Raw genomic sequence first — 24,013 nt, 5'->3', positions numbered from 1 at the left:
CTCAGGGAATTTTCCTAAAAATAAAAATTGTGAAACAATAAAAGAATCCTTTTTAGATTAAACTATACTAGGAGGCTCATGGTTCTCACCCCTTTCCATAGATTTACACAGAAATGATGTCAACTTCCTGAGGACGTCCTCCAACCTATCAGAGCTCTTATATCACACGTGCAATGATGTCTGAGAGGGAAACAGATGTGCTGCTGGAAAATCACACGGGCAATGATGTCTGAGAGGGAAACAGATGTGCTGCTGGAAAATCACACGGGCAATGATGTCTGAGAGGGGAAACAGACTGTTTGTTGTTTGCAGTAACTTATTTCTTGTTGTGACTTCACAAATGGACGTTTCACCAATCATGATTCCAGCTTCAACTAGGTATAACGTCTGATAATATGCTGAGGAAATTAAGCTAAAGATGTGGTTTGTTTCGCTCTTTAGAGAACCCACTAGGTTAAAAATATGTGTTTGTAAAGTTTCATAAAGCAACAAAGGGACGGGGGGAATTCATACATCTTGGCTGACCTTGAAACTCTGAGAGATTAGGCACACCATGGAGAGCCAACAAGAGTGCAGCCAGGGCCCCCATTCCATATGGCCGCCGCACCAGCCTCGCAAAGTGAAAAATGGCTCTTGTGCCCGACCAGTGAAAGAGGAGCCAAAAACGGTTTTACGATGTGCTTGTGAAAATGGAAATGTGACCAGTGCAGTCTTCTTTTGGTGCTGGATGAGATATATGGCCGTGGTGACCTGAACTCCCTTATTACGTGCAGGCTGAGAGAGGTGAGTCCCACCGCTGACACCAATTACCTTCCTGAAGATTCAGGGAACTGCTAGGGTCAGACAGTGTGGGATGGACAGAAGGATAGGGTAGACGGTGAGTTTCTTGAAGTTGAATTATTACGTTTTACCTCATAGGCCAAATTTGTAGATTTCAGTGTGTCACAAACAATAGCTACCAGCTACTATCTACGCCATATACTGTATATCCTACGAATTTTAATGACCTTTGGGAGCAATCAGCATTAGATTTGAGTGTGTTTGCTTATCAGTTTAATGAAACTGTTAGCCTGTTGAGCTAAACTCTAGGAACTATCTTGGGGAGCCAACACAAGTCTCAAAGTTCATATCGAAGGTGATTCAGTGATGAGTAATGTTACCTGAAGACTTGTGTTTGTTCCCCAAGCTAATCCAGTTTGTTTTGAAAGTAGTCTGATTTCATACTTGCAGCAGCAATTTTGTTCAAAGGATTAGTTTTGCTTCAAGCACTTTAGTTGAAAAAGTGATATTGCCTTCTGTTCTCTTTTACATAAATGAATGAAAACATTTTACAAATGCTGCTTTTTAGGCCACTGCATGAAAAATAACATCAACATTGTATAGGCCTATTGGATATTATCTTTCTCCAGAAGCAAATGGAAATTGGATCTCATCTCACCAAATCGTTTCTGTCATACACAATGAAGATTCTCCTGGCAGTTCCCAGGAGGACATCTGAGCTGTCATGGTTGTGTATTTGGATTTGGATTTCTCTGATCAATCAGCAGTTTTCAAAAATGTGAATATGTCACTCACAGTAGAGGATGTTATTGAGAAAACCCCTATGTGTTCTGACACTTATGACTCATTTATAGATTCTCTATGAACTACATGCAACTTTCCTTTATACACATTTATACAGAATGGATATTATCAAGGACACAATGTTAAACTGTGTATTGGGCTCAAATTACAGTGTGAAACCAGTTTAAAATGTAACATTTGTAATTCAATTTCAGGAATTCTTCAAAATAATAAATAGTCAGCGCATGCTTCATGTGAGGCAAGCGCTGAAGAGTAAGTTGAAAGGAGAGTTCACCATATTGAATACTTGGGTTTTTGGGGGGTAAATGAACACTCCCAGTGCTATTGACGTTTGCTTGACGTGGATACCATTAGACGTAATTCGTTTTACTGGAATTTAGACCTTTTTATTCAGTAAGATCCCAGGATGACTCACTGGTTTGGAACGTGGATTGCATCACTATATTTCCTCAGGCAGGAATGAGGTCAGAGGGTCCTTATGAGGAGAGAAAATCATGACTGTAGTGTTGTTTAGTGTGCATTTGCCCATTGCTCTGCAATGATGGTGTGCTTGACTCACTCAACCTTAACTCCACATAACCATTGTCTGCCCAGAGGCTTCAAACATCGCAGCAAAATGATCAGTAATTGAACAAATGATTTGCTTGTTCTTCATCCTTCAACATTTTGAACAATGTCTAGCATATAGATGGAGCGGGAAAGTTGGGCTTTGGAAGAGATTTGAGACTTTATGCAAATACAGAGCAATAAAGATTGACTCCTACATAAAGCAATTTAAGACCGGTAAAGATTAATCACTCACAAAATGCTTCATTTAACAGCATAGTCAAGTGGTTCTACTCTATAAATGGTCTCTGTGATTTATATCAAAGCATCAGGCAAAGACATTAGTCAATTGAAATGACCAGAGAGCGGTCATGAAAAACATTTACAATGTGGACATGAAAGGGAGATCTGTTGTGAAACCCAACTCTGACACATGACTGTTGTCCCAATGTTCTAGTTGGGTGTTGTGGTGGTTAATTTCTTTACTATCAAATGAGGAGAGACAAACTTATCACACAAGTCAGAGTTATACTTAAACTAAATCTTTAATCACTTATTAATAAGGGAGCAAGTCAACACAACGGACACATATAAAGTGAATGGATTGAGTGCTCTACGATAACGAGGGGTGGTCGACCAATCTCAGATGATTTGTTGAGAGCCCTGAGACAAAAGTACAAAGGTATTTTATAGCCAAGGTACACCCCTTTCAACCTACATGACGAACAGCAGATGTATAGAATGGGTCACAAGGTTAAGATTTGTATGAAAGATACCTATAATTCACAGCAGTATCTGCTGTGTCAACAGTTTAATTGTGTCTGGCCCCCCAACTCCATACTGGAGCCATGTCTCCCTGGTACGGTATAGAACAGAAACATTAACCCATGCTCTGGAATGCGATCTCTTTAGGTTTTATCACCCAAAAGACATCGTAAATCTCCTGTCAGTGTTATCTCCCAGAGGCCCATCCTCAGTAGAACACACACACAATAGTTATGAGAATCCTCTATTCTGTTGCATAAAACAACCATTTGATGCAATAAAAGTATTATAACGTACTCTTGCATTTTTCCACCATCGTTTTCTGAGCATTGCCAGTCCCATGCAACATTTATCGATGTGTGGGGAGATTGTAAACGTCTGAGGTTGCTGTATTATTCTATGGCTTAAAATCCAACTAGCTCATTGACAAAAACATGCAGACAGGTTGTTCATGCGATGGCCACGGGGAGACCCGGGGCAGAGTTTGCTCTGTAGAGCGTCTCCACAGTAGCATGGCTTAGGTCTGATTCACAGCAAGCACCTTTAGAACTACAAGGCACACCGTTTCACAGCCCAAATAAAACCAACAGAATCAACTCCAAATACTCCAATAAAACCAATAGAATCAACTCCAAATACTCCAATAAAACCAATAGAATCAACTACAAATAGTCCAATAAAACCAATAGAACCAACTCCAAATACTCCAATAAAACCAGTAGAATCAACTCCAAATACTCCCAACTATACCTTTGCCACCTCCAGAGATGACTGCTGTTTACTGGTTTCCTCGAATTGTTAATTTTACTACATGACTGTTTTATTCATAGAAAATAGAGTGGATGGATACAGAGGACCATGTGCATCAACCTTCCATTGAGAGGCCATTATTCTAATGTTGTGCTCAAGGAGGAGTTGTATGGTAGGGTGCGACCGTATTAATGCCGTGTGAAATCTTTATTGGGTGCATCTCATTGACCCCGGTGGCTCCCACGTCCAGCTCGATACCAATCACCCCTCCTCCACCCCACCCCACCCTATTCGCCCCTGTCCGATCGATAAGGAGGAGGGCCGGGGGCACTGCCAAGAGTGACACGGCCGAGATTAAATCTAGCTATCAGGAGAGCTGGGGGAGAAAGTGTGGATTGTGCATTTCTTGGATGAAGACACAAATTGGACATCAAGTATTGGGTCTGTGGTTAGGGGTTAGGGATAAAGTCCAGTAATTGATTGATTGATCCCCCCAACAACTCCAGGTAGCCTCTGCCTGTTTCAAACCGCTCGGTGCCGAATAAACGTTCCGCTTGTCTCCATCCAGACTGACAATTAGGGCTCCTTTGGGTCAAAACTTGTTTTTGCAAGTACGATTTTCTTTCTTGTTCCAAGAAATGTATCCGGAGAGAACTTTCTGACTCATTTCAGTCAATACATTTAAACACATGGAATAGAAATACTTACTAAACTAGTAAATGTACAGATTTGCTATTTTTATAGCCCTTGCTTGCCAATGGGTCTAGCGATCAGATTTGATCCAAGTTAGCAGAATAAACTGATAAATACTGAACAGGGTGCTTTTGTACTTCCCCTATACTCATTATACAGGATCAGTCATTAATAAAGGGAGGTCAACACAAAATCATTAGACCCACTATCTAGTGTTTACCATCGTTAATAATGAATGCTCTCTCTTGCTTGCGTACTCAAATAGTCCACACATCATGCTCTGAAATCACCACTGGTGTCCCTAAGGCTTCTTCTTCAGCATGGCTCCTTGCTCTGCTCTATGAGAATAGGGGGGGGACCAGGATAGACCAAAGCGGACTGGTGGTCCTCTGGGGCCTGGCCCTGTCTTACCCTGCCAGAGCAGTGGCTGATGAAACACCCCAGAAACAACCGCTTACTGAAAAGCCTTGTTATGTCACAGTTTCATCTTCTCCCTCACAGACGTAGACTCATTTACATTTACATTTAAGTCATTTAGCAGACGCTCTTATCCAGAGCGACTTACAAATTGGAAAGTTCATACATATTCATCCTGGTCCCCCCGTGGTAATTGAACCCACAACCCTGGCGTTGCAAGCGCCATGCTCTACCAACTGAGCCACACGGGAACAGACTCCAAACAGAAAGCTGTGATCCCCCTCTCGTCCACCCCTGATTTCTCTGAATAGGGCCCGTTGCCCCTGCCTCTTCCCCTGTTGCTACGATTAATTTTACATCAAAGGCAAGCTAGCTGAGACACCGACCGGAGCCCCTAACAACCTCTAAGGAAGGCTCCAGACTATAGGCTGACACGGAAAATCTCTAGTCCCCTCTATAGTCTTCCCATAGAAAATAAAATAACAAAATTATTCACTTTGTTTGGCAACACGAGACAGTAAATTACGTTGTTTATGCACCTTTCTATTTTGCGAATACCGTTTGAACCATATTGTGTAAAATTTCTGTTTGTATCAAATTAGCGTTTGTAGCACTCACCTTACACTACAGTTCAAAAGTTTGAGGTTACTTAGAAATGTCCTTGTTTTTGAAAGGAAAGCAATTTTTTTGTCCATTAAAATAACATCAAATTGATCAGAAATACAGTGTAGACATTGTTAATGTTGTAAATGACTATTGTAGCTGGAAACGGCAGATTCTTTAATGGAATATCTACGTAGGCGTACAGAGGGCCATTATCAGCAACCATCACTCCTGTGTTCCAATGGCACGTTGTGTTAGCTAATCCAAGTTTATCATTTTAAAAGTCTAACTGATCATCATCTGTTGTTCTGATTAAAGAAGCAATAAAACTGGCCTTCTTTAGACTCGTTGAGTATCTGGAGCATCAGCATTTGTGGGTTCAATTACAGGCTCAAAATGGCCAGAACAAAGTACATTCTTCTGAAACTCGTCAGTTGATTCTTGTTCTGAGAAATGAAGGCTATTCCATGCGAGAAATTGCCAAGAAACTGAAGATCTCGTACAACCTTGTGTACTACTCTCTTCACAGAACAGCGCAAACTAGCGCTAACCAGAATAGAAAGAGGAGAGGGAGGCCCCGGTGTACAACTGAGCAAGAGGACAAGTAAATTAGAGTGTCTAGTTTGAGAAACAGACACCTCACAAGTCCTCAACTGGCAGCTTCATTAAATAGTACCCTCAAAACACCAGTCTCAACGTCAACAGTGAAGAGGCGACTCTGGGATGCTGGCCTTCTAGGCAGAGTTGCAAAGAAAAAGCCATATCTCAGACTGGCCAATAAAATGAAAATATTAAGATGGGCAAAAGAACACAGACACTGGACAGAGGAACTCTGCCTAGATGGCCAGCATCCCGGAGTTGCCTCTTCACTGCTGACGTTGAGACTTGGCCAAACTCTCCGTCAACGCCCAGAGGCCAGTGAGAAGTGAGAAAGACATTTTAACACAGGCACAGTGATTCAGCTAACCTCTCTGGGATAGGGGGCGGTATTTTCACGTCCGGATGAAAAGTGTGCCCAAATAAACTGCCTGCTACTCAGGCCCAGAAGCTAGGATATGCATATTATTAGTAGATTTTGGATAGAAAACACTCTGAAGTTTCTAAAACTGTTTGAATAATGTCTGTGAATATAACAGAACTGATTTGGCAGGCAAAACCCCGAGCACAATCCATCCAGGGATTTTTTTTTTTAGGTCAATCTGTTTTCCATTGGTTTCCTATGGCAAGCCCGTTTTAATAGAAATATGCTTGCAGTTCCTATGGCTTCCACCAGATGTCAGTCTTTAGAAACAGTCTTTAGAAATTGGTTGATGTTTTTCCTTTGAGTAGTGAAGAAGTAGCCCTTTCCTTTTGTCGTGTCTTTGGCATCATTAAACTGAAGATGAATCATTATCAAATGACTCTCTGTAATTATTATTACGCGATTAAACTGATTAATCATGTAACTGTAATTAACTAGGAAGTCGGGGCACCAAGGAAAATATTTAGATTACAAAGTTATAATTTTCCTAATATAACTTTTCAGATATTTTCATATCTGATCAATAGTCTTCTGATTAATGAATTCTTCTTTACCTCACGTTAGTCTCATTCCAAACGTTGTAAATTGTTGGTTATCTGCACGAACCCAGTCTTCACTATGAGTCATCCATACATCAATTGTCTTAAATCATTTATTTACTAACTAAGTAATTCACAGAAATGCATAAACAAACAGTAGATAGTTACAAGGAAATGTTAACGAAGTTTCCCTAGTGGGATAAACCGGCATCGCGGCTTAGTGTACAAAAGGGAAGTGGGGGTCGACTGAGATAAGACAACACACAGTTGATAATTATAACAATTGAAATGCTAATCCTTTGCACATGAACGCTCACTCATTCGGGAACAATTGCAATCAATATATATATATTTACGCTCAGTGTGTCGTCAGGGTCTCTGTTGAAAAGTTTGTTTCTGTTGGAGAGTTTGTCCGCCCTCTCTGTCGTGGTTAGAATGGATAGTTCAGAGTGACATTCATTCATGTCGTTATGGATAGATGTTTCGGCGGTTGTCGGTCTTCGCATGCAATGATACCGAATTCCTAGCTGCAGACTAGTAATTAATATCAAAGACTTGTTCTTATTCTGTCGGTATCGATAGTCTAAGAGTTTAACCACGTGAGATGGTTAAAAGATTCAGCAGTCTGGCCTGCAACCTTTGTCCTCTCGTAATTGAGAGCAACATGGTCTCTTGAGAAATTCTCAAAGTGGGGGTTTTATTCGGGAGAGCAGAAAAGGGCCTGTCCCAGGATGCCCGACCATAACTGTGCTCATGGGCGGTCCTCTGATTTAGTTAAACTCCAAAGGGAATTGGAGTTTCCTTCATTAAACAATCCAAAATCACATTACACAATTTCACAAACAGTATCATCCTCACTCATTCATCTTATACAACAGTTAGATGTAAGCCTCATATCTGAGGCTATTATATAAACAGCGTTATGGTAATGTGGCCGTATTGTCTCCCATGAATTTCACAAAATTGTACCAAACGGACCAGTTCGTAGCTGGATTCTTCACCGATCTTTTATACCTTCTCCAGAACATGAATGTTGTTCGGACCTCAAGTTCTGTGAGGTGGAAGAAATGTCTTTGTTCTCTATGAAAATTCACTCTGTCTCTATACTGTGGCCATGAGGAGATAATCTCCTCCAGGAATTTACGACCTCTCTCTGACCACAGCAGCCTGGGTGTAGGAGACAGGGAGAGGGGGATGGGGCTTGCTGTACCCAAAGAGGGCAACGTCATGACACTTTCTTGGTGGATAGCCAAGTGTACTCTTTTGTTTGGGGCGCGTGACCTGAAGATCGCTCCACTTTCATTTTATCCTCTATTGAACACAGTTTATCCCAGCTTAAATTTTATTGATTATTTACGTTTTAAAATACTTAAAGTTGGATTAGGAAAATTGTTTGAAATGTTTGGACAAAGTTTACAGGTAACTTATTAGATATTTTGTAGTCATGCTGGGCGAGTTGGAACCAATGTTATTCTGAATCAAACGCGCCAAATAAATTGACATTTTGGGGATATAACGACGTAATTAATCGAACAAAAGGACCATTTGTGATGTTTATGGGACATGTTGGAGTGCCAACAGAAGAAGCTCTCCAAAGGTAAGGCATGAATTATATTGTTATTTCTGAGTTTTGTGCGCGCCTGGCGGGTTGAAATATGATTGTCATGTGTTTGTTTGATGGGGTGCTGTCCTCAGATAATCGCATGGTTTGCTTTCGCCGTATAAAGCCTTTTAGAAATCTGACACGATGGCTAGATTAACAAGTTAAGCTTTAATTTGCTGTATTGCACTTATGAAAGTTAAATAGTTATAATAATTTCTTTTGAATTTCGCGCTCTGCCATTTCACCGGATGTTGTCAAATCAGTATATACAGTATATAAAGCATCCTCCACAGAAAATATCTATGGTCTTCCCCTTGGAATAAAATGACATTACAATAGACAAGGGATGTAGGACAGTGGAGGGGAAATCATGCTGTTTACTCACCTTTCTGTTTTGTGAATACCGTTTATACCATATTGTGTCAAATTTGCATCAAATTAGTGTTTTTGTCAAATTAATGCCAGGATAGTAGGTTCGTTTCCCAGGACCACGCGTAAGTAAAATGTATGCATGCATGACTAAGTCTCATTAGATAAAAGCAGCTGCTTAATGACATACTGTATATTGTATTATAAACTGGCATTTGTAGCATTAGTGCATACCTTAGTTGCCAAGCACTTGGCCAAACTCTCTATCAATGCCCGGAGGCCAGTGAAAAATACATTTTAACACCAGCACAGTGATTCAGCTTGAGTCAGAACAGGAAGCAGTTAACCCCTCGAGTGTTAGGTCAAAAGGATTAGTAGCGGTGAATTCCAAACTCATTTAGGGGAGTGAGCTAAAGGTCCATCTCTTCCCCAGGAGCATGTTTCCAGACATCTCGGCGGAAACTAGTCACTAGAGGTGAAAGTGATTCGCAACCTCGTTGGGAATCCAATTAACAATCCAACATGGCTGCCTAATCCCGTGGAGGTCTCCTACATGCACTTTAACCTCTACCCACGCAACACTTTTGGGGAGTTTTACTAAAGTTGGGCATTTCTGTGTATAATTCTTTAAAATAGTACAGCTTTACAGGACCGGCACGTGGGTAAATAGGCCTAAAGGCTGAGACAATAAGAAGACTGTAGCAGAATAAGTTCAACCACACTTGTGTTTTATCACAAAACCGGATAGCAACCTCTGTCCAGTGAGGTCCACAAAGCATATTGCATGTAGAGGTAACACACAGTTACAAGATCTACAGCATAATCAAGCAAGTTAATGTTTCCGACATTTTCGGACAACTAAACAACTACTGATTTAGAACCACAGGGAGTTACCGCAAGTCGCAATGAAAACAGGAGCTGCCTCCCCTATTCCAGCACCATTTCAACATCATCAAATCATATCTGCTTAGTGTAATACAGTGACAACTAAAAGATAACCAAAAACAAATTATTCCAATCAACGTAAGCTAAATATGGTTTGGCTGTCAATGGTTCTGATTTCTCTCTCTCTCTGTGTGTGTGTGTGTGTGTGTGTGTGTGTGTGTGTGTGTGTGTGTGTGTGTGTGTGTGTGTGTGTGTGTGTGTGTGTGTGTGTGTGTGTGTGTTGTGTGTGTGTGTGTCTGTATGCGTGCGCGCGTGTGTGTGTGTGTTTGTGTGATGATTGGCTGTTATTTGATACTTTTTTTATCAAGGGAGGCCAAATGCTCACTGGCTTCCCTTGCATTTAATGCTACAGGCAGCAACAATGTCATACTCTTTTTGACCAGACAGATGGGTTACACATACAGAGACAGAGGGGCGCTGTTTCGCTCGCTTGGATGCTTTCGCCGGTGAGATACATTCAGCCTGTTGTGAATTGAAGGAAAATGATGAAACAGATAGACGAAAGATTAATTATTATCTATGTTTTCTTTTTCTTTTCTTGGTCGATTCTTTGGGGGGGAATCCTGGCATCCCTTGACATCCATGAATACACGTCACTGCAGCTTTACTTCATAACTGGCTCGTTGGTGATTGGTACAGTAAGATCATTTAATGGTGAAGTTAGAGTATACTGTTTGATTTTTCTTTGATGCCCCTATTTTGACATTGAGCTTTTTAGATCTATGTTAAAAAAATATGCCGATGCCGTGTTAGTGTTTGAGACATGTAGAGTAAAGAGAGGTGGAAAGGATTGCTCAATGTGTGTAAATCCCATGACCAGAAATGGAGCTCTTTAGACAGGGGAAGAGATTTGTATCAGTGCAGGCAGGTGGGAGGAACTATAGGAGGACGGGCTCATTGCAATGGCTGGAATAGAATAAATGGCACTGTTTCAAACATATGGAAACCACACATTTGACTCCATTCCATTCCAGCCATTACAATGAGCCCGTCCTCCTATAGCTCCTCCCACTAGCCTCTACTGATGTGCATAGTGCTACATAGTACTCCTCCCTCTCCCCTGGCCTCGGAACTGGAGAAGCAGAGAACACTCTAATAAGGAACCAAAGATTGATGACATCACACACACATATACACACACACACACACACACACACACACACACACACAAACACTCCAGTCTGCCCCAGTGTGTTCGTTCATGGCAGAGTAAATCACTCATTCTTCCCCTCCTCTTGGGTAATTCCATGGGTGAAATGAACTGAGGGGCCTTGGGAGATCAGCAAGTCATTGTTTATTGTCAGGCTCCACTTCTTCCCCTTACACTTTTGTGGAAATCCGGTTTCTCTCTCCGCTCCTTGTAGAGCGCACAGACACAGACAGACAGACAAACACCGACACACACAGACACACAAATACACACACAAACAGACACACACATACACAAACACACATTCCGACACACACACACACACACAGACTCACACATGTGAGAGCACACAGCAATCTGTGTAAAAGAGATTTGTATCAGTGCAGTGTCATATGTCCGTCAAGAGGGTGTGTTTGTATGCCATGTTGTATGCCATGTTGTAAATGAATGAAGGATGTGTCCCCAGACTGTGCCGTGAATGTTTGCCACGTTGCTTTTGCATTCCATAGGAGATGAGTAGGGAATTATGGATGACTAGAACATGTTTGCAGCTACAGTGAGTGTGAGATGTAGACCTTTTAAAGTCATATTTATGGTTTCCATGGTGACAGTTGAACAGATCAAATTTCCATCCGTCGCTCATGACCATAGAGAAGGATGAAGGGGACATTGGGCCCAAAAATGTTGTGCCCAAAATTACTGTTTTCTTTTAAACTAATTAGAAGCTAAATTGACAACAGAATTTTTGTTTCATTTGCATATACCATTCTTTGATTTAATAACAGCGCCACAATTAAGTTTGGCACTACAGTAAATTGCTACATTTGAATGATATTTACAGAGTTGTAAGGGGAACTTACCACATGAGTCTGCTGGAGTGGACATGTGATAAAGTGACTTTAGATATTCCCCTTTTATCACCGTCTGAACGAAAAGACGTGTCTACAATCCAATAGCCCTTGCCACCTCAAATTAATTCAACCCTCCACTTAATCATGGATAGAGAATGCCTCAGAGCAGGAGAGGAGGAAGAGAGAGAGAGAGAGAGAAAGAGAGAGAGGTACAGTAGAAAGTCAGGCTGCCTGCCACAATATCTAGAGTGAATGCACACCTTAAGTAAGTCAATGATCTCATACTTGGCACAAGAAGGGTGAATAGATGGGATGTTCTGTGCTCTGCTCTCTCAAGCCTACCTCGGAGTGACTAGGAGAACAAGTCCCTTGACCCTCATAGGAATCAATAGGAAGGAGGGCAGCTGGGAGCAGAAAGCATACGTCAACTCTTTATGCATTGTCTTACGTCAGACACGTTTCCGGCTGCGCTGTGGGTTGAGGGACGAGCGTCGCGTAGGAGTGACGCCAAATTGACGTAAGACAGTGCTGTTTATCATGTTTCAAATGTTTCCATAGTGACTCACAGGAAGTGGTGTTTTTTGAGGGGTGTTGAATTGATCAGTCATTGTCCAAAGTGACACCTACGCCATTATATCATCAATGTAAGCGTGGAGCTTATCAATTCATTACTGCTCTCGCTTTCAGCCCACATACCACACACACACACACACTTCTGTCTTCTGTAGTGCCTTGTCTCGGCCAGACGTTGGCCTTGAGGCCCGTTTCACTGGCTTAATCTCCCACACAGACTAGCGGTGAGCATTCATCTGAGTGATCTCACATTGACTATGTCACGGGACTTGTCGGAATGCATGGACCAAAACGCAGCGTGGTAAGTATTCATGATAAATGTATTACTCAAAACACTCGAACAAAATAACAAAGAGGGAAAACCGAAACAGTCCTGTCAGGTGCAGACACTAAACAGAAAACAACTACCCACAAAACCCAAACGAAAAAGGACAATTTATATATGATCCCCAATCAGAGACAACGATAGACAGCTGCCTCTGATTGGGAACCACACCAACATAGAAATAAAGAAACTAGAATGCCCACCCTAGTCACACCCTGGCCTAACCAAAATAGAGAATAAAAACCTCTCTATGGCCAGGGCGTGACAGACTACTCTCTTCTACCTGACTCGTGTGTGACAACATCAATGTATGAATATCACTGTGCAAGTAAATATCTGGCTAACTAGTCTGTTCTTTCTTCATTTGACAGAAGTCAGTTGTTTTTAGCTTGGAATCTGGCTTGAGTAAAAGCACACGCTGAGAGCCTACCAGCCTAAATGGATGCAGTTGTCCCAGTTACTACTGATGACTTGCTGCCATCTAGTGGCCCCGGCAATGGACTGCAGTTACTACTGTTGACATGCTGCCATCCAGTTTCCCCGGCAATGGACTGCAGTTACTACTGTTGACTGGCTGCCATCCAGTTTCCCCGGCAATGGACTGCAGTTATTACTGTTGACTGGCTGCCATCCAGTTTCCCCGGCAATGGACTGCAGTTACTACTGTTGACTGGCTGCCATCCAGTTTCCCCGGCAATGGACTGCAGTTACTACTGTTGACTGGCTGCCATCCAGTGGACCCAGCAATGGACTGCAGTTACTACTGTTGACTGGCTGCCATCCAGTGGCCCCAGCAATGGACTGCAGTTACTACTGTTGACTGGCTGCCATCCAGTGGACCCAGCAATGGACTGCAGTTACTACTGTTGACTGGCTGCCATCCAGTTTCCCCGGCAATGGACTGCAGTTACTACTGTTGACTGGCTGCCATCCAGTGGACCCAGCAATGGACTGCAGTTACTACTGTTGACTGGCTGCCATCCAGTGGCCCCAGCAATGGACTGCAGTTACTACTGTTGACTGGCTGCCATCCAGTGGACCCAGCAATGGACTGCAGTTACTACTGTTGACTGGCTGCCATCCAGTTTCCCCGGCAATGGACTGCAGTTACTACTGTTGACTGGCTGCCATCCAGTTTCCCCGGCAATGGACTGCAGTTACTATTGTTGACATGCTGCCATCCAGTTTCCCCGGCAATGGACTGCAGTTACTACTGTTGACTGGCTGCCATCCAGTTTCCCCGGCAATGGACTGCAGTTACTACTGTTGACTGGCTGCCATCCAGTTTCCCCGGCAATGGACTGCAGTTACTACTGTTGACTGGCTGCCATCCAGTTTCCCCGGCAATGGACTGCAGTTACTACTGTTGACTGGCTGCCATCCAGTGGACCCAGCAATGGACTGCAGTTACTACTGTTGACTGGCTGCCATCCAGTTTCCCCGGCAATGGACTGCAGTTACTACTGTTGACTGGCTGCCATCCAGTTTCCCCGGCAATGGACTGCAGTTACTACTGTTGACTTGCTGCCATCCAGTTTCCCCGGCAATGGACTGCAGTTACTACTGTTGACTTGCTGCCATCCAGTTGCCCCGGCAATGGACTGCAGTTACTACTGTTGACTGGCTGCCATCCAGTTTCCCCGGCAATGGACTGCAGTTACTACTGTTGACTGGCTGCCATCCAGTTTCCCCGGCAATGGACTGCAGTTACTACTGTTGACTGGCTGCCATCCAGTGGCCCTGGCAATGGACTGCAGTTACTACTGTTGACTGGCTGCCATCCAGTTTCCCCGGCAATGGACTGCAGTTACTACTGTTGACTGGCTGCCATCCAGTTTCCCCGGCAATGGACTGCAGTTACTACTGTTGACTGGCTGCCATCCAGTTTCCCCGGCAATGGACTGCAGTTACTACTGTTGACATGCTGCCATCCAGTTTCCCCGGCAATGGACTGCAGTTACTACTGTTGACTGGCTGCCATCCAGTTTCCCCGGCAATGGACTGCAGTTACTACTGTTGACTGGCTGCCATCCAGTTTCCCCGGCAATGGACTGCAGTTACTACTGTTGACTGGCTGCCATCCAGTTTCCCTGGCAATGGACTGCAGTTATTACTGTTGACTGGCCGCCATCCAGTTTCCCCGGCAATGGACTGCAGTTACTACTGTTGACTGGCTGCCATCCAGTTTCCCCGGCAATGGACTGCAGTTACTACTGTTGACTGGCTGCCATCCAGTTTCCCCGGCAATGGACTGCAGTTACTACTGTTGACTGGCTGCCATCCAGTTTCCCCGGCAATGGACTGCAGTTACTACTGTTGACTGGCTGCCATCCAGTTTCCCTGGCAATGGACTGCAGTTTCATGTGAATCTGTTACACCGTATGTAAGTGATTGGGACTTGTTTTTTCCTTTGAATTTTGAATTTGATGTGGTGTGGTATGTCTCTGGTTCCAAAACCTATGTTTGTGGCTTGTGCTTTTTATTACAAGCACGCTCGACTACTGTAATGCTCTCCTGTCTTCTCTACCCAAGAAAGCCATTGGTCAACTACAAAACATACAGAATGCTGCAGCACGGGTACAGACGGAGAGCACACATTACACCGGTTTTAAGGTCTCTGCACTGGCTACCTGTGAATTTTAGAATTAATTTATAGATTCTTCTATTGGTTTTTAAATCAATCCACGATTGTGCACACAAGTACATGTCAAACATGCTTTTACGTTATATACCCAGTAGGTACCTCAGGTCCTCTGGCACTGGCCTTTTAACTATCCCAAAGCCTAGGACCAGGAGGCATGGTGAGGCAGAAATGAGTTACTATGCCCCCAGCCTCTGGAATAGCCTGCCAGAACCTCTGCGGGCCGAAACTGGACACATTTAAAAGAGGTCTTAAAACACACCTTTTTAACATTGCTTTTCCTTAGGGTGCTTTTTAGTTGTTCAGTTTTTATTGTTATTCCTTTGTTTTTGTCCTGTGAAGGACATTGCGTTGCATTCCATGTCTGAAATGTGCTGTATAAATAAAGCTTGATTTGATTTGTGGGTATTGTTCATTTAGGCCTGTGTTGGAAACCGCTACTGTATCTTCTTCCCAAAGGTTAGTGGAAGGACAGACAACTACTTTACTTATCAGCTTATCTACATGGACACCAACCACCACACACACACACACAGGCGGGCACCGGTAGGTCCCCTGGGTGGCACACACACTGGTGAACCTTCATAGAGGTCTGATGTGTGCCTTTCTGAATAGACACTGAACAGGGGGACAAACACTCACACACACCTGACATCACATTGACTGACATGAACCTGTCAACACTTCCCTCTCACCAGCGGGCCTCTGGCTATTATTGGCCTGGGTGTCTCTCATACTCGGCATGACTGTGTCTGGGTGACAACAGCCAGGCGACCCACGCAGGCCAATAAAGTGAATGATGAGCTCCAGCTCCAGTGTTTGTTTCCAAGGTTGGATTAGACTCAGAGAACAACAGAGCTAAAAATACAAGGTGACTGAGGATTTGATGCAGTGGGACAGGCTTTAAGATTCACCATCTGTTGACAACTGAACTCACAACACCCACAAATTGTTTCTGCCTCTTATTGGGCTGGTGTAGCTGTCTCGTGTGTCCAATAATCGACCAGAAGTTATGCTGTAATTGTGAGTTGAGGGATGGAGTCTCTTACATTTCCTATTCCTTAGCTTTAGGAGACTAAAGCGATCCAACAGTGGGTGTAAGACAGTGCTGATAAAGCCTTGGGCCAGGTCATCCAGAAGATCACTACTGTATCATATTTATGTGGTTCCTGGGACATGAAACACTGCACTGCTGGATCACAACCTTTTGACTGAAGGTCAATGTGAAAGTGTTTTTCCCATCGCCTGTCGGCAACTTCCATTTGAAGTTTACAAAGTGGCAGATGAATAACCCCTATATCAACCAACCCCCTGTTTTTCAATGGCATTGTCAATCTATCGTTTGCCAAATCCATCAACACCGTTAAAGGGATAGTTCGCCCAAATTACAAAAGATGACATATTGGTTTCCAAACCCTGTAAGTGACCTATGAACAAGGTATGACCACAATCCATGCTTTGGTTTAGTTTCCCTGGCACTTATTTCAAATGTTAATATTTTAGCATTGTGGCACAAATCCTAAGTCATGGTACCTATATTAGCATTTTTAGTGCATCATGTCCAAATCATCCTAAAGTATCTGAAATGAATTGTCTAGCTCAACAAAATCACTTATAGATGAGCTGCATGGGATGTGCGAAAAATGCTAATATAGGTACCATGACTTGAATGTGATTTGTGTCACAAAAGCTATAATGTTAGCATTTGGAAACCAAAGCATAGATTGCTGTCATACCGTGTCTATTTCTTACAGGGTAAAGAAACAACATATAATTTTGTAATTTGGGTGAACTATCCCTTTAAACTGCTACCCATGGTCATTCATGCCTCTATTAGATCACTGAGTACCAGACAATAGAAAATAGACACTGATGTGAGTTCGCATAACAAACCAAGGACATCCTTTGGTGATACATTTTTTATAATGCCATAAATAAAAGACACATACATCTAATCTTCCATAATAAATAGCAATAGTGAGATATGCACCACACACAGCTTTTCAAGAAGTGGTTAACTGTCCCAGCGTGATAGGCTAAGTCGTCAATGACAGGGTGGAGAGATCATGTGCGAGGTTGTCCGCGCGGGGTTAAATCATGCTGTTTTACCATTGACATCAGCCCTGAGGGAGTCCGAGTCCGAGAGAGCAACATGTTGCTTAATTAGATAGGAAATCATCATGATATTGACAACTGTAAACGTGAATCAGCCTCAAGCCTTTCCTATTTCTTTAAGACTATCAGCCTAAATAAATATTATCGTAACGTCTGTCAAAAGTTGGTGGGATGTGACGACAAACGAGGAGCAGTAGTTCTGGTGCTGTTCCGTCACTGGTTATTTGGACTATCAGGATTGGGTGAGATGGTGCTTTGGCTGAGAGTTTCCGTTTAAGGGGTGGAGACTTGACTAGTCTCGTTAGCATCTTATCTCATACATCTCTCCCCATAATTTAATTGAACATTTGACGCAATTACGTAATATTTTTGCTTTGGGTTTCCAAGACTACCTCATTCGGTCTCATCTGAGGGCTTTGTGGTATACTGTTAATATTGGGTTGAGTTCCAAAACGAGTTTGTACAGGGTTGTCAAATATTTGGTAATTAGTAACTGAAAGAAATTGCAGGCTCTGTAAAACTCTTATAGAAACCCTTCCACTCCAGCAGAGAACTACAACCTGTTTTACAAAGCTACAAATCCCTCTAATGGACTGCCCAGCACTGGACTCCTCACAATTTAACCCAATGCTGCCTTTGTACTGCGGTAAGGTGTGTGGCGGGGCGCTTTCAGGGACTACACAGCTCCTCCTTCTCCTCTTCCTCCTCTCTGGACCATTTCATGCGCGTCGTTCCCGTTCCAAGGCTGTAGCATGGCTTACTGGCCACCAGATGCGTCAAACATCTTCTTGCGGCCCTCCATGCCAGACATGGCCTCCACATTCTTACGCCAGTCGGTCACCTCAGACGTGAGCACCTGAGAGGGAAGGGGAACAAACACTGTGCTGTCAGACATCAGCGTTTAACTAGCTTTAGCGCCCAGGCTTCCTTGTGTTCGTGGAGAGTTGTCTCAGGTGGCCACATTACAACCTATCCCCATACAATGTGTAGACGGAAAACAAACAATGAGTAGCACTATGCTAACTCATGTTTGATTAGCTAGCTAACTACTATAATAAGTTATGGTCGCAGTTACTCTCAGTTTAACCATTAGATGCAAATGCTCGGAGGTCCACAGTAGCATGGTTTCCAGGACCACGCCATCTCCGCACAAGCCAGTGCTTACTAGTGCCAGAGAGGTTTCAAATTTCAAAGTGAGCTAATTTCAAGGTTCAGGAGAAAGGAAGGATGCATTGGTAAAGTATTTGTACATGGCCCAAGTCCCAGTTACCTTGTCTTTGTCCTTGTTGGTGTCTTCCTTCTTGACAGACTTGAGGTTGGACCTGAGGTCCATAGAGCCTTTGTGTTTGGTTCCCAGCAAAGCTCTCATCATCTCGTCTGCAGAGACCCGCACCTTCCTCAGGGCGGGCTTCTTAAACTTCCCTCCTAAGTCCTGCACCTTCAGCTTCAACTCATGGATCTGTAGATTTCATCGAAATCTACGATTAAATATTATAGCAACCTTAAGCCAACACGTAGCAACCTCTTCAAGAAATGTTGGTTTGATACTTGCTGGACCTGGGTTCGAATCCCGGCCAGGGCCAACCCCAGGAACTGGCACTGACCATTGATTTGGCCCTGACCCAGGGTCATCACTGAGACTAACACCCATTTGTTGCCACCACAAGAGGCAGGACCTGAGGATAACATCTCACCCAAAGGGCCGAAGACTTACATCTTTGTTGTGCTTGGTCACTTTGGCCTCACAGTCGTATCTTTCCTCATCTACCACATCTATCTTTCCATGGAGCTGCTTGCATAGGTCCTGAAGAAAATAGATAAACACAGTAAGATTAAATATCATACACAAAAAAGGTGATATCTAGAACCTAAAAGGGTTCTTCGGCTGTCCTCATAGGAGAGAATCCTTTGAAGAACCCTTTTTGGTTCCAGGTAGAACCCTTTTAGATTCCATGTAAAACCCTTTCCACAGAGGGCCCTACATGGAACCCAAAAAGGGTTCTACTTGGAACCAAAAAGGGTTCTACCTGGAAACCACAAAGGTTTCTTCTATGGGGACAGCCAAATAACTCTTTTGGAACCCCTTTTGTCTAAGAGTGAAGAATCAATCTCATTGAGATGCAGTACCAGTCAAAGGTTTGGACACACCTACACATTCAAGGGTTTTCTTTATTTTTACTATTTTCTTCATTGTAGAATAGTAGTGAAGACATCAAAAGTATGAAATAACACATATGGAATCATGTAGTAACCAAAAAAGTGTTAAACAAATCTAATGATATTTTACTTCAGTAGCCACCCTTTGCCTTGATGACAGCTTTGCACACTCTAGGCATTCTCTCAACCAGCTTCATGAGGTAGTTACTTGGAATGCATTTCAATTAACAGGTGTGCCTTTTTTAATTTAATTTGTGGAATTTCTTACCTTCTTAATGCGTTTGAGCCAATCAGTTGTGGTGTTGTGAAAAGGTAGGGGTGGTATACAGAAGATACCCCTATTTGGCAAAAGACCAAGTACATATTATGGTAAGAACAGCTCAAATAAGCAAAGAGAAACGACAGTCTATCATTACTTTAAGACATGAAGGTCAGTCAAATTGTCAAGAACTTTAAAAGTTTCTTCAATTGCAGTCCAAAAACTCACAAGTGCTATGATGAAACTGGCTCTCATGAGGACCGCCACAGGAAAGAAAGACCCAGAGTTACCTCTGCAGCAGAGAATAAGTTAGAGTTACCAGCCTCAGAAATTGCAGCCCAAATAAATGCTTCACAGAGTTCAAGTAACAGACACATCTCAACATCAACTGTTTTCCGAGGAGACTGCGTGAATCAGGCCTTCATGATTGAATTGCTGCAAAGAAACCACTACTAAAGGACACCAATAATATGAAGAGACTTGCTTGGCCCAATAAACACAAGCAATGGACTGGAATGGACTGGTGGAAATCTGTCCTTTTGTCTGATGAGTCCAAAATTGAGATTTTTGGTTCCAACCGCCGTGTCTTTGTGAGACGCAGAGTAGGTGAATGGATGATCTCCATATGTATGGTTCCCACCGTGAAGCATGGAGGAGGAGGTGTGATGGTGTGGGGGTGCTTTGCTGGTGACACTGTCTGTGATTTATTTAGAATTCAAGGCACACTTAACCAGCATGGCAACCTCAGTATTCTGCAGCGATTCGCCATCCCATCTGGTTTTCACTTAGTGGGACTATCATCGGTTTTTCAACAGGACAATGACCCAACACAACTCCAGGCTGTGTAAAGGCTATTTGACCAAGAAGGGGAGTGATGGAGTGCTGCATGAGATGACCTCAACCAAATTGAGATGGTTTGGGATGAGTTGTACCGCAGAGTGAAGGAAAAGCATACAACAAATGCTCAGCATATGAGACTGTTAGAAAAGCATTCCAGATGAAGCTAGTTGAGAGAATGCCAAGAGTGTGCAAAGCTATCATCAATGCAAGGGGTGCTTACTTTGAAGAATCTAAAATATATTTTGATTTGTTTAACACTTTTTTGGTTACTACATGATTCCATGTGTGTTATTTCATAGTTTTGAGGTCTTCACTATTATTCTACAATGTAGAAATTAGTAAAAAAAAAGAAAAACCCTTCAAACTTTTGACTGGTACTGTATATGTGACAGAATAACCATGCTGGAATATTTACTTGAGTGTTGTTCAGTTACAGTCTCATTGTTTAGCTTTGTGGTTGGCCCACTAGTTTGCCCCAGTCATATTGCTCCCTCAATTGGCTGACTGTTTTGTCTCTCACCTGTAGCTCAGCCAATGACAGTCCAGAGAACTGCAGGGGGGGCAGTCGCTCTCCCAGGTAGCTCAGTTTCTCCTCATCCCTGTCCTGCGTCTCCTGTTCCAGCTGCTCCATCGCCCTGGTGAGCAGCATGATCTGATTGGACGAGATAAAGATCCGTCATTCCAGGGGTAGGCCAGGGGTGGAGGACCCAGTCTGATACCACCATGCAGTAGCTAGTCGTCCTCCATGCTTCACGGTGTCACTACAGTTGTATCCGTAATAATGAATGACTTAGTTATAATCTATGTTAATTGTTAACATAATGCATGGTAATTTACCTTCAGGGAGAGTTTACGCGAAGCCGTAATCTTCGACTTCGGCTGTTGGGAAAAGGACACAATGTTATTGCAAAGGTGTGCCCAGTAGTGTCTACTTGAAAGTGAAAATCGATTTTGTCAAGATCGGTGACTTGTTCTTTTATTGGGACATTTTTGTGTTCGCCCAAAAGGGTTTAGGTGGTAACACAACTGCCACTCATAACAAATCTACTATGGACCTAAAGCATTTAACTACAAATTGGCCTGTTCCTGGACACAACTTGTCCCAGAATGAAAAACTCTTTCAATAGAGATTCTCCATTGAGCAAACGTTTTACACTCTTTATAGCATAAGTTCATCCATACAGGGAGCCAGTTACAGTTTAGTCGGAATGTGGTCACTCAAAAAACATTCAGCTATTTGGGCCCTTGATAGCTGACAATAACCGATAAGACTGAAGTGGCAACCTTGGGACAACGTGTTCCCTCTCTATATAGGGATTAACACTGTTGAACCAGGGCTGTCTCTAGTTCTGGCTCTAGCTCACCTTTTCAATTAACTTGGGATTCATTGGCCTGGGTTTGTCTTGCTCCTACAGGGACAGAGGGGACATGTCAGGACATTGTTCAAAATTATCAAAGTATACACACTTCTATGAGAGGTAGTCTGAAAAACGTGTCTCTTGATTGATTGGACTTTGTTCAAAATTGCATGTAAGATTCAACTAGACGTGAAAGAAATGCTTGGCATAACAGACAAGTCAAAATAGAATGAAGAATTTTCCTGTCCTAAATCTAATACGATGATGATGACGATGGTCATGATGATGATGATCGTGATGATGGTGAATTTATAAACATTAAAATACTTACCTCACTTAAATTTGAACAGGTTTATGGGCACAAAAAGACAAGGGAGACACATAAGTAAAAAAATAGCATTAGTAAAAAGAAAAACAATTTGTAACCTGCTGGAGGTACATTACATTGTAATAGGAGACAGACAGACAGACAGACAGACAGACAGACAGACAGACAGACAGACAGACAGACAGACAGACAGACAGACACAGACACAGACACAGACACAGACAGACAGACAGACAGACAGACAGACAGACAGACAGACAGACAGACAGACAGACAGACAGACAGACAGACAGACAGACAGACAGACAGACAGACAGACAGACAGACAGACAGACAGACAGACAGTTGCAGCCTTGTCCCCAAGCCCCATCATAATTTTACCCATGGATTAGGGCAAGGACACTACAGGAAAAAGCCATTCTGCCGCGGATAGCATTGTAGCATCCCCTTAGTTTTAGCTCAGTGTATGGCTAACTGTCAGCTTAACAGGGTCATTATGTGTCATTTGCAAAGGAATGTAAGTTGCAAGAGATCCACAATCAGGTAGAACGGACGTATCGTACCCTCAGAAGCAGTTATTCTAACATACATACATTATAACATTATAACTAGGGCCTACAACATGCTGCTACTGTAAGACTCAAATTCCTTATCATCTCAAGTAAGGTAGGACACACGTATCATACTCCCAAAAGCAGTTATTATATACTTACATCACATACATTATTACTTAGGCTACAACATGCTGCTGTAAGACTCAAATGGCTTGTCATCTCAAGACAATAGGTCCACTTCGTTATAATAAGGCTTATGCTAAGTATATTTAGAACAGATAATATTATGTATTTTTAAACAGATAACACACTGAGATTGAGCTATACATAATCATTAAAGCGGTATTATTAAAAAATGTACTTGAAGAGGAGCTATATGCATAATTAATTAACAGTCAAGCCGACCTATTGTCCCAGATAACAATACTTACTCATCAGCCATTATGAAAACCTTGGTTGGAGAGAGAACATTTGATTTTGAAATCTGATCAAGGCAATTCAATTAGGGCACCTTCCCTTTGTTGAATTACCTGATCAGCCTGAAACCCTCAGACCATTTCAAATCACTGACAACAGCAACAAAACGCCACCATTCACCTAAGTAATTATTAAGTAAACTAAATACATTCTTAAGTAATTTACTTAATTAACACTTAAGTTTGATTCTGAATCACAGAATCCCCAACCCAAATGAGTATTACCTGGAATAGGGTGGACCACAGTCGGGTCGGGTACAGTACTCTCTCTCTGTCCTGCTCAAACAACAGAGGGATCTGAAACAATGGGGGTGATTTTCTCTTTTATGTGGGGCTGGGCAGGGCTGGGCAGCGGGTGGATAACAGATATAGCCTAGCACCAGAGTCCTACAAGAATGGGCTGGCTGGACACCAGGGATGAAATATAACCTCCTGTGACATTGTGACAATGCAGGTCAAAATGTAATAATAAATCATGACCTACGCCTTAATGGCATTGCAGGAAAACTTCTGTGAATTCCTCTCGCTGCTTTTTGCAAAAAGCCCTTGTT

At 42.8% G+C, this 24,013-nt stretch overlaps 1 protein-coding gene across 2 annotated transcripts; it reads right to left on the bottom strand.

Moving 5' to 3' along the window:
* Nucleotides 1-17,279: 17,279 nt before the first annotated feature.
* On the bottom strand, nt 17,280-23,777 carry LOC120036011 (troponin I, slow skeletal muscle-like). 2 transcript variants are annotated; one of them, XM_038982481.1, is made up of 8 exons: nt 23,688-23,777; nt 22,436-22,439; nt 22,111-22,155; nt 21,584-21,625; nt 21,267-21,398; nt 19,205-19,294; nt 18,761-18,949; nt 17,280-18,346 (listed from the first exon to the last, which is right to left on the bottom strand). In XM_038982481.1, the coding sequence occupies exons 3-8, from the start codon at nt 22,132-22,134 to the stop codon at nt 18,248-18,250; spliced, it is 576 nt and encodes a 191-aa protein (XP_038838409.1). In that variant the 5' UTR covers nt 22,135-22,155; nt 22,436-22,439; nt 23,688-23,777; the 3' UTR covers nt 17,280-18,247. The 2 variants fall into 2 exon arrangements, with proteins under 2 accessions (XP_038838409.1, XP_038838410.1); XM_038982482.1 differs by lacking the exon at nt 22,436-22,439.
* Between the last annotated feature and the right edge of the window lie 236 nt (nt 23,778-24,013).

Source organism: Salvelinus namaycush, unplaced genomic scaffold (genome assembly GCF_016432855.1).
Source record: "Salvelinus namaycush isolate Seneca unplaced genomic scaffold, SaNama_1.0 Scaffold118, whole genome shotgun sequence".
Taxonomy (NCBI): Eukaryota; Metazoa; Chordata; class Actinopteri; order Salmoniformes; family Salmonidae; genus Salvelinus; species Salvelinus namaycush.
The sequence above is the reverse complement of the archived record's forward strand: the minus strand, read 5'-3'. Positions and strand labels throughout refer to the sequence as shown.